We start from the raw sequence: 11,813 nt of genomic DNA, 5'->3' as shown, positions 1-11,813 counted from the left end.
CGGTGAAGAATTTGAGCCCTAACGGCCCGTTTTACGTCAAAAAGGTGGGTTTTGCCTTCAGAAACCCGCAGAAATAACGCCATTATTCACGAAAAGACATGAAACACCGTTACAACGTCTACCGCCGGCAACCGACGTCCGTCGACTAAGCCGCATTTGCCATTGTACATCACAACAAACGCGCTCATTAGCATTCCGCCCCATCCTGCATTCGGATTGGCTGAGCTGCCGGTAAGTCCACACTACTAGCCAACCGTAGTGCAGGGACCGATATACCAATACCCAATCCCAGCGCACAAGGGGCGGGTCTTGTCTGGAAACGGGTGGGGAAAAACAGACCCACCGCGTTTATGGCACAGCATGCTTGCAGCCAGGGAAAACAAGCAAATAGTATTTTTATTAATAAAAATACTTTATCATTCATCACTGTGTCATCTATAATAAATCTGCGGCCCAGATTTAGCTGGCCTGCTATTACCCTAACGTCCACAGGATAAAATGCGTGCATTTTTCAGACACAGACATTGTGTGAGAATTTTATAGGTAAATATTTACAGTCATAGGCTGCACATTTGAATCCTAATCCAGTCTAATTTAGTTTCATGCTTTGTTTTGTTCACCTGACTCCACGTGCAAATGTGCGAGAGCCATGTCCTTATCAAAACGCTGGCCTTTCGAATCATTTATTTCTGTGCTGATTCAGCGAGAAATCCTACTGCAGAAATGTATTTAAACATAAGGTGAAGGGATGACAGGTCATTCATAGAGCTCATGCATTACTGTGCACATTATTCTCTTTCCATTTCACGTGATGAAATTTGTGAGCTTTGGTAAAACGAGTCACATCTATAGCACAGATCTTCTTACAGCTGTACTTTTTAGCATATCATGTGTTAACCATCACAGCGCATCGGCCTGTATGGTATAACAATCCATTGGCTGATAAAAACATGGAAATTCTGAAGATGATAATCAACTTTTTTTGTTTTGTGTAGGCCAAACGTAATGAATGTTTACCACCGACGTTATTTCAGTGAAATCAGTTTTGCATTAAAGCAGAAATGTAAAATGTCACTGAAACAAATATTGTAAATAACATTAAACATTGCCTTGCAAACGTACTGTGTCACACGGCGGTAACACCTGAGCTTTATACCTCTTGCAACGTGCACTGTTCTATCCCTATGTATGATATTCAGCTGGCCAAGGGTTTCTAGGTTGGACCAGTACTGTTAATCCAATCTAACTAGTTGAGAAAGCTTCTCTGTATAGATCACACTTTTACAGTTAGACAGGTGGAATACACTATATATCCAAAAGTCTTCAGTCACCCATCCAAATCATTCAATTCAGGAGTTCCAATCACTTCCATGGCCACAGGTGTATAAAGCCGAGCCCCTAGGCCTGCAGACTGCTTCTACAGACATTAGTGAAAGAATGGGTCGCTCTCAGGAGCTCAGTGAATTCCAGCGTGGTCGTGAAATTTCCTCACTACTAAATATTCCACAGTCACCTGTCAGTGGGATTATAACAAAGTGGAAGCTGTTGTGAACGACAGCAACTCAGCCACGAAGTGGTCGACCACGTAAAATGACAGAGCGGGGTCTGCGGATGCTGAGGGGCATAGTGCACAGAGGTCACCGACTTTCTGCAGAGTCAATCACTACAGACCTCCAAACTTCATGTGGCCTTCAGATCAGCTCAAGAACAGCATAGAGAGCTTCATGGAATGGATTTCCATGGCCAAGCAGCTGCATCCAAGCCTTACATCACCAAGCTCAATGCAAAGCATGGAATGCAGTGGCTCTGTACTTATGTGATTGCATTGTGCCAAGTGTAAAGTTTGGTGGAGGGGGGATCATGGTGTGGGGTTGTTTTTCAGGAGTTGGGCTCGGCCCCTTAGTTCCAGTGAAAGGAACTCTTAATGCTTCAGCACCAAGAGATTTTGGACAATTTCATGCTCCTAACTTTGTGGGAACAGTTTGGGGACGGCCCCTTCCTGTTCCAACATGACTGCACACCAGTGCACAAAGCAGGTCCATAAAGACACGGATGTCCAGTTTGGTGTGGAAGAACTTGACTGGCCTGCACAGAGTCCTGACCTCAACCCCATAGAGCACCTTAGGGATGAATTAGAGTGGAGACTGTGAGCCAGGCCTTCTCGTCCAACGTCAGTGTCTGAACTCACAAATGCGCTTCTGGAAGAACGGTCAGAAATTCCCATAAACACTCCTAACCCTTGTGGAAAGCCTTCCCAGAAGAGCTGAAGCTGTTATAGCTGCAAAGAGTGGGCCGGCATCATATTAAGATCAGAGCACACATTATGTTGCAGCGCAAACTGGGGATTGTAGTGCAGCACAACATGAAACTAATAATGGCTAATATTAATAGAAAATTCTAATAATTTCATTGGCCAAATAGGTTGTCCCAAGGGACTTGTGTTTTGCCACATGGCTCCTAAGGTATATCGTTTAGGAGAAGTGGAGGAACGTCTGGCTGTTTTAAAGGGGTTTAATATCCACAGGCAGCCCTAGTATATCTTCATCATAGTAGATCAAGCAAAACTTAGAAACAAAAAGGTGCAGTTCTCACCCAATACACAATAAAAGCTAAAGCTAACTGCTAATTCTCTCAGCTAACAGACAGCTAGCATTGCTCTGAGTTACGAGGGGGGAGGGAGGACCATCCCACAGTTATGCTCTCATCCCATAGTTATGCTGTCCTGGACTCCTGGCCAAGGATGGCTAGGGCATCACTGGAGATCGAAGTCATGATCTCCTGACGATAGGACCGGCACCTAGACGTCTTTTTAACGAAGCAGTTTCACTAAACGAAAAATATATCCCTTTTTTACGAGCGGATAATTATCGACCACGCTGAGCGGTCAGTGAAACTGAATTAAGGACTTGAGGAAAAAGAGCCCAGTGAAGGAAGAGGTGTGTAAGGGATCTTTCGTTGGCTAATGGTCTGCATTCTAAGCACCTGGCAGTGAGACTGTGCCATTTTGTCCAGTTCACTTGAGCCTGTTGAAGTTAATGCATGGGCTCTGTAGGGGCTGGGGAGAAGGTGAGTATCAGAAGCTCAGGTAACCGTTCATTCAAGCCCCCCACCTCCAGCAGATTCCTTCTACTGCTCTCAAATGGCACCCTTGCGTCTACTGAAACAGCAGTGTAGTATAGCAGGGGAACTGTAAGAGGACTGGGTCAACAAACTAGTGGGTTATATTGAAAGACACTGGTTGACAGATAAATGCAAATATACATGTTAACCCTTCTTGGTTCCCTGTGGTGTGTATGCCTTAAAACAGGGGTTCTCAGCCTGTTATACCTCATGGCCCACCAGTTTATCACCAGAAACCATGACGGCCCACAAGAAAACAAAGCCTAGCTTTTTTGAACGGATAATTTAGTGTATTTTGTATCTGAAGGGAAGGAGCAAAAAGTAATTGAAGCTAGTTTGAGCGCCGCTGTGGCTCAGATTGTGTTAGTGTTGTTTGCCGTTTGAAAACCTTTATTTTTAAGTCAATTACTTTTTAAAAAATGTTTTATTACAAAGTGCCACCAATGAGCCGCTACTGACCACTGGCTCCCCCTCAGTATTGGCTTGAGAACCACCAGAGGGTGCTTTGCGGCCCAGTGGTGGTCGGTAGCCCAGTAGTTGAGAAACCCTGCCTTAAAACATCACTTCTTACATATTGTTTCATTATTTCATTGTAGCTCATTTATACAAGTGGAAAAATAAGTTGGAAGTCAAATCTATAGCATAATTCTAAAATATATAGGATGATTATGGACATCTAGCATAACTCTAGGCTTAGGAATAAGGCTCTGATTTGTTTACAGCAGTGGCGAGAAGAACCAGGTGTCACAATATCTACTATCCAGAACCACCAGTGAACCTACTCTGAGTCTTATATATGATGTTAATGATGGAAAAATAGTTGTAAAGTTTTCTTTCTGGGCTATTTTGCAGTTTTAGGCCCGTAATCTTTTCTTGAAGCTAACGTGAAACAGTGTCTCAGACATCATGCAGCATATTCATAACCATTTCATGTAACATCTTTCTGTGAGGGAGCTTTTAGAGGTGGACATCTGGCTCCTATCACCACCACTGTGAACAGTTCTGACGCAAGTTTCTCCAGAACGAAGCATTTCACACCAAACCGCTCTGTATGACTCTTTTAATTATGCAGCAATTTGGAAAAAATGGAATTCACCTCAATTATTGTTGTGTTCCTTCCTTCAGCTGACTGTAAGTTTGGTGTGAAGTGGCAGGACGGCTAGCAATTATAATCATGAGTACACTGTACAAGGTTTGTACGAGGTAACCCCTCGGGGTCTTCAGCCAGTCGCCCTGCTAGAATGTAAAAGTCAAAAGTGCCGAGTTTCCTGTAGGTAGGCTTCAGAAATGTTGCCATGACTTTGTTTCGTGGTCCAATCTTTCGTTAGCTTTGATTATTCAGCTTTGCTTTGAGCTTCTGCCAGATGGTGTTGGCTTTGAGAATTCTGAGAGCCTTGATTTCCCTCTAGCTTGACCCTGAGCTTGACCCTGGGCTTCATTTAAGAAATTTTGCTTGTTTACTGTTCTGGAAAGTCAATTGTGTGAATGCGAAGCTCAGACGTTCTGGTGAAATGCTAGTGTTTGAAGGGGTGTAAGGTACGTGATCATTCCCGAGTGTGCTGTATGTACACCACCGAGACCAGGCATAAGTCCCTCAAGTTTCCGATCCTCTTTGATCCTTGGGAAAACCATGACTCGTTCAACCTTGTGCATACTAGTCTGAGTAGAGGAAGGTTTTATAAAAGGTTTTTGAGAAAATATCACTGTCCTTTTTAAACTTAGTATGTTGGAACTGGATTGTCTCATGAGAGCCAGATAGCAAACTCTGTTGGGCCGATTCTGGCTTTTCTTAGTGGTGGTTGACTACCAGGTAGATGTTGGGCATGCGGGCCAGAATAAGGCCAGATGCCATACAACTGTGTATGGTTTTGCCTAGTGTCTATATTTGTGGGCCAATTTCTGGCGTGAACATAGTTGGGCCAGATCTAGGCCAGCCGAGGGCCAGATTTGGGCCGCAGTTGTTCTACTCACTTTACAGTGTGTGGGCCAAAGCTGGGCCAAGAACTCATCCATATACTGGACCAGAACAAACCCAAGGATGTGGCCCAGACAAATTTAGCCAACTTTTGACTGTAAGTTTGATGTGAAGTGGCAGGATGGCTAGCAATTATAATCATGAGTACACCGTACAAGGTTTGTACGAGGTAACCCCTCTGGGTCTTCAGCCAGTCGTCCTGCTAGAATGTAAAAGTCAAAACATTTGACTTTTAACATGATGTAAAAGTCAAAAGTTCACTGTGAACAATTCTCAGCAAATTTCTCTAGAATCTAGAATTCACTCTGAACGTCTGTTTACATCTTAACCATTTAATCAAACTTGGTGGAATTCCCCTTTAAGAGTGTGGCCTGCATTGACCAGCACCTTGACTAAAGGTATGTCAAATGTGAGCTCTGTGTGAGTGAGAGAGTCAGTGTTTATGCTGAACTATTTTCCCTTCCAAGGTGTACGGATGCATGAGAATGAGGCTGACTGATACGATACCCTCCTCAAAACCATCACATTAACTTCTGCTCAGGTATCACACCCTCAAACCCATGCCAAGTACACCCCTCTGGACCCTGGACCTGAACGGGCTCTTATTGGTTGGGCTCAAGGGAACGAGGAGGCCCAGGCTGTTAAAAGGTGGCAGCTGTGATGTTGGTTAGGAGAGGAGTGAGAAGAAGCTAATTTCATCAACAGGGTAAGTAAGCGCTTGGTTTCTTATAAGAAAGAATTTCAAAGAATCTCTTTTTAGTGACCCTTACTATTCAATTTATGCTAAGTAAGAAAATAATGTAGACAAAACAAAATCTCTGGGAGTGAGAACATGTGGAAATCTGATGTTGGTCTTTCACACATATATTTTACATCTTTTCCTATTTACTGATCATCAGCCTGTGTTAATAGCCTCAAAGTCTATATACATAAAGGCCTGTGTGGAGAGTCCTACGGTGAGCTTGTCAATAGGGGAACTCTGCAAATTTTTCAAAATGTCTACATAAGTAGACTGTTTTGATGTAAACAAAGCCATTCAGAGTGGTTTGGTGTGAAATGCTTCGTTCTAGAGAAAGTTAAGAGTCAGAATTGTTCACAGTGGTGGTGATGGGAACCAGACGTCCATCTCTAAAAGCTCCCTCAAAAAAAGTTATGAATACATGGCGTGATGCATGAAACATTGCTTTATGATGGTTCTGAGAAGATTTTGGTCTAAATGCATCTTATTAATTCATGGTGGAGGGGTACACGCAGGGTGTTGTGAGGCAAAATAGGCCCCCCCAAAGAAAACCTATTGTTTCAGAGTTCCTACTATTTCACCATTATTAACATTGCATATACATAGAGGTGACATGTAGGCTCACTGGACGCTTAGCACGATAAATAAAACGGCTATATCTGTGTTGTAGACGTGGTGACGTCTGGTTCCTATCACCACCACTGTAAAGAAATCAAAAGTCTCTACAGTGAAGCACTTCACACCAAACCCACTCTGAATGGCACTGTTTGCATCTCAACAGTTGAGTTACCCAGAAAATCAGAAAAATTGGTGGAATTCCCCTTTAACTACAGCACTGGTCAGCACATTCGATTAGCCACTAGGCTAACAAATAGAGGAAACAAAATGTTGTTTTTAGCTAGCACACAGCTAAACAGACCATTTAACATGAAACAAGCCAAGCTGTGAGGAAAGCTTTACAAATAAGAGCAAAATGCAAATGAAGTTTCTTAATTATATTAGTGGTGAAAACTGCTGACCATCTCTGAAGCACGTCTGAGGAGGCTAGAAATCATGACTTGGGAGCACAGGCAGTTGTGCTGTCTGAGCAAGCAGGTTAGCATAATCTGCTAATGTACACTCACTGGCCACTTTATCACGTACACCTGGCTAGTAAAAGGTTGGACCCCCTTTTGTCTTCAGAACTGTCTTAATTCTTCATGGCAGACTTTCAACAAGGTGTTGGAAACGTTCCTCAGAGGTTCTGGTTGGTTATTTGAGTTCCTGCTGCCTTTCTATCATCTGGAACCAGTCTGCCCATTCTCCTCTGACCTCTCACATCAACAAGGCGTTTTCGTCCACACAACTGACCGCTCACTGGATATTTCCTCTTTTTCGGACCGTTCTCTGTAAATCCTAGAGATGGTTGTGCGTGAAAATCCCAGTAGATCAGCAGTTTCTGAAATACTCAGACCAGCCCGTCTGGCACCAACAACCACGCCACGTTCAAAGCCCCTTAAATCCCCTTTCTTCCCCGTTCTGATGCTCGGCCTGCACTTCAGCAAGTTGTCTTGACCACCTCTACACGCCTAAATGCACTGAGTTGCTGCCATGTGATTGGCTGATTAGCTATTTGTGTTAACAAGCAAGTGAGTGTATATTGCGATGCATTCTGAGCAATCAGAAAAGGCACTTTACATTATTTTAAACATTTTTTCAATGTGACAATGTGGCTTAGCCACTCTTTACGCAGATTTTTTTAGATGTTTCGACAGCAAAAATGCCATAGTACCTTCAAAAGTTGGTTCTCTGTGAAGTTGTTTAGTGACCATCTTCAATCTTTAGCCGTAGTGACTGTTCAGTGTTAAAGTACAGCAGAATAACCTCTATTGTGAATTAGCATAGCTCACATTAATTAATGAGCTCACTCTCATTAATGTGAACGTAAAATATTAAACACACAATTCCAACATATTACATTTTAACAGCTTTAAATTAGCCAGTGGATAATAAGTCAGACAACATATTATATAGAAACGTGTGTATAATTCAGATGTAATAATAACTACACTTCCTACCATTTCTTGTAGTTTTTCTAAAAAAATGACCAGAACATATATTTAAAACACATTTTAAAAGGAATTATTCTATGTGACTTCTGAAATAACAATTTAGTCAGAGTTTTTCAGACCACGTTATACATCCTTAAGTGTTACGCTGGTAGAGAAAACAGCGTAGGCCAAGCTGGTCATGTTATGTTTTTGATGTTGGCATGGTGGTCAACCAGCATGGCCATGCTGGGTGCCTAGCTAAACTAACACCAGGCCAGCACTTGATCAACATAAACCAGCACGGAGTTGCATGCAATTACACATTTTCACTAAATTTGAACCAAAACCGGGAAAAAAAATAAAATATAAGACTGTGATGGACTGGCGACCTGTCCAGAACTGGTTTATGAGGAGCTTGGCCACTTCTTATTCTCCTCATTATATCAAAAACAGGACTGCTAAACAGCAGAGAGCACCTGCAAGGGAGTCCACAGTGAATGGGAGTGAAAGGAGCTCAACAGCTAAAAATGAAAAGTTGAGGTGTACTTTTAAACTCCTATAGCTCGAGTTTAAAAGCTCTTAAAAATATAACAGCGGTGTTATAATGTTTTATACTGCTCTGTGTTCAGGAAATTACTGCATTCTTTTACATTAAAAATGTTTCAGCATTTAGAAACTATGATTTCGCTCAAATGCTCCATTTCAACCCATTCATTTTGGACTCGCTCGGGAGCGCCGTCTAGTGTTTGAGAAACCCGGAACACATTGCAGAGCAGTAACTCTCCTCTCTACAAGTTCTCTGACCTGTCCTGTCCCAGTGAGCCCAGGGATAGGCTCCAGCAGCCCCTGCAGCCCAGGGGTATAAGTGGCTTAGATGATGAGATGATGATAGAGTGGGTAACATATAAAATATAACATGCCAAAACATTTGCACAGACTGCAATTTATGTGTTTAAATTCAGTAAATAACAGTAACTGTGCATTAAAATGTGCAGGAGTCCGTTTTCTGTAGAGGATGCATGTATATTTTCACTTATAAGATCAATGTCATTTGAGCGAGGTGTTTACACTTGTGAACATCCAACCACTGAGTTATAAAGGCTGAGACGAAAAGTGTTTCCCTCATTGTACATTTTTATCAGGGATAGAATTTAACACTCACAATGCTGCATAATGGAACTGTAATCTTTTCAACTGGACTCTTTATTGTGCTTTACAATGTTTTTTCTCCCGTTTCTAACCATTTCTGTAGGCTACATGTTGTTTTTCACCATTGTCATCAAAATGCCCAGTTCTCTCCGCCTGCTCATCCTGGTGACAGCATTGGTGGTGGTAGCAGTGGTAGAAGCGTTAGCATCTAGGAATCCATACCGAGTCCACACAAAGCCCACTAAGAGGCCTCAGGGTGGAGAAAGCCCCTCACAGCTGCCCTCCCGTGTGGGGGCTCGCCACACTACCACCGCCACTGCCATCCACTCCAGCAGTGCAGCCGCTGAGGAGACCACAGACTCCATCACGGATGCATATTCCCTGTCTCCCACTGACAGCACCACCTACGCTAGTGATGCTTACTCTTCAGACTACCACACTGAGGCAATGCTGCCCCCTGGAGTGGGTCAAAGGAATTACACCCTGGACTACAACGAGTGCTTCTTCAACTTCTGTGAGTGCTGTCCACCTGAGAGAGGCCCTCCTGGACCCACTGGAGAGAAGGGGTCATCAGGTCAGAGGAAATAACACGTACATCATTGACTGTAAATCCAGAACCAGAGATGAAAGCTTTGCCATCCAACTATTGACTAAATATTTTAGAGTATTTTAGATATTGCACTGATTTGGGACTTTGCTGGTCCACACAATGATGTCTTGGCCTTCAATGTTACACTTTTCATTCATTCAGTTCAAATGTTCTGAATGTCAGATGCTGTATAATTGCTGTTCTTTTCCATCTTAATTTGGCTCAATCTTTTCTACCTTTGTCAGGTGGTCCAGGGCAGAAGGGTGAGGGGGGACTTCAGGGACCAATAGGGCCAGCTGGACCCCCTGGAGCTCGTGGACCGCAAGGAGAAAAAGGTAAGTAAACATCCTTTGCAGGCGTTTCTTAAGCATCTCCGAGGAAATAAATTCTCAGTGTGATGCAAGTTGCTTTAAACTTTACGTAATTAAGAACTTTTACATTAATTTTTCTTTCCACAAACCAAGTCCGTGTGCAAGTCTATTTAAACCACTTGGTTCCTTCAGGAGATCGAGGTGATGCTGGAGAGAAGGGGCTGCCGGGAATTCCAGGACTTGCTGGGATGCGTGGGGATAAGGGTGGGTTCATCTGGCATTACATATTGAATGTTTCTAATAGATTGACTTTGAGTTAGTACATTTTTTAGAGTGGCATCTCTTGTAACATCTCCAGGTGAGGCAGGACTTAAAGGAGACAAAGGAGACATCAGTTTGCCTGGACTGAAAGGTGACCCTGGAGAAAGAGGGGAACCTGGACAGAATGGCACCAAGGGAGAGATGGGTGAGCCCGGCATGCACGGTCTCATGGGACCTGCCGGACTGGATGGAATGAAGGGGGAAAAAGGTGAAAAGGGAGAAATGGGAGAAGATGGTGGTGGCGAGAAGGGTGAGAAAGGTGACAGAGGTGAACCTGGGCCACCAGGACCAAAGGGGGACATGGGCATCCCGGGATTCAATGGCACTCATGGGTCTCCTGGGACTGTGGGTGAGAAAGGAGACCCAGGGCCACAAGGTGCCCAGGGGGAGCCTGGCACAAAGGGACCACCTGGACCACCAGGGCAAAGAGGTATGTCTGGTATGAAAGGGGTCCGAGGTCTGAAAGGTATGAGGGGCCTAAGGGGAGTGAAGGGATCCAAAGGGGAACCTTTCATTCAGAAACGTTCGGCTTTCAGCGTGGGACTCTTCCCAAGCAGGTCCTTCCCGCCTCCTGGCCAGCCCGTCAAATTTGACAAGGTCATCTATAATGAGGAAGGCCACTGGGACCCCAACATCAGCAAATTCAACTGCACTTATGGCGGCGTCTATGTCTTTTCCTACTATATCACCGTGCGCAATCGTCCTTTGCGGGCAGCTCTGGTGGTTAACGGGGTTCGTAAATTGCGTACCCGTGACTCCCTCTACGGCCAGGATATCGACCAGGCATCCAACATGCTGCTGATCCGACTGTCCTCTGGTGACCAAGTGTGGCTGGAGACGCTGCGGGACTGGAATGGTGTTTATTCCAGCAGTGAAGATGACAGTACCTTCTCTGGGTTCTTACTGTTCGCGGATGCCACTAAGGACTAACTTCTGAGACCTTCGCTTGACTGCTTCTCTGATCAGTGCCTGTTGTCTAGGCGTGCCTTGAAAGCCACCTATTTTACTTGAGCCTTGTACTGAAACACGCTTACTAACAGCAACTGAAGAGCTACTAATCACTCTGCTTTGTGCATTATCATCAGAAACTGATGTCAGAGTGCACCTTCAGGGATGGTTTTCGAAAAACCATTACTTGTAGTCATAGACTGAAAAAAGGATGTTCATTGGAGAGGAGATATGTGGCACTGCTATTATACATATTTTCCTGCTCGTACAATAAAACCCATTGCACTTCATGTCTGTATTCTGTTTTTCTTGTTTGTTGACGTGCAATAGGCCTTCCATTTAGGGACTTGTGCTATAAGCATTCTATTATGTTTGTAAAGACTATATTTGACATTTTCTCTCATGAAATGATCAGCTGGCAAAAATACACAGTGGGATTTTATTTACTATCCAAAACGAGTCTTTTGAATTTTATATGTAATATCGATTATGGTAAAATAGCTGTAAAACTGAAAAAATAAGGGGACTATTTTGCCTTAGAACATCCTGCATGTAACTTTCGGCCATGAATACATTTAAAAAATATGTTTTCTTCACTTCTGTTCACTTCTGGCTATTTCATGTAACCACT

General features: G+C 43.6%; 1 protein-coding gene across 1 annotated transcript; it reads left to right on the top strand.

The window, feature by feature from the left end:
• Window positions 1–97: 97 nt before the first annotated feature.
• On the top strand, window positions 98–11,472 carry otol1a (otolin 1a). The gene is made up of 6 exons (XM_017703329.2): window positions 98–231; window positions 5,637–5,801; window positions 9,117–9,587; window positions 9,848–9,937; window positions 10,106–10,177; window positions 10,272–11,472. Exons 3-6 carry the CDS (start codon window positions 9,122–9,124, stop codon window positions 11,162–11,164), a joined length of 1,521 nt encoding a protein of 506 aa, XP_017558818.1. The 5' UTR covers window positions 98–231; window positions 5,637–5,801; window positions 9,117–9,121; the 3' UTR covers window positions 11,165–11,472.
• The last annotated feature ends 341 nt before the right edge of the window (window positions 11,473–11,813 follow it).

Source organism: Pygocentrus nattereri, chromosome 2, assembly GCF_015220715.1.
Source record: "Pygocentrus nattereri isolate fPygNat1 chromosome 2, fPygNat1.pri, whole genome shotgun sequence".
Lineage (NCBI taxonomy): Eukaryota > Metazoa > Chordata > Actinopteri > Characiformes > Serrasalmidae > Pygocentrus > Pygocentrus nattereri.
Note: the sequence above shows the minus strand (reverse complement) of the source record. Positions and strands in the feature narration are given on the sequence as shown.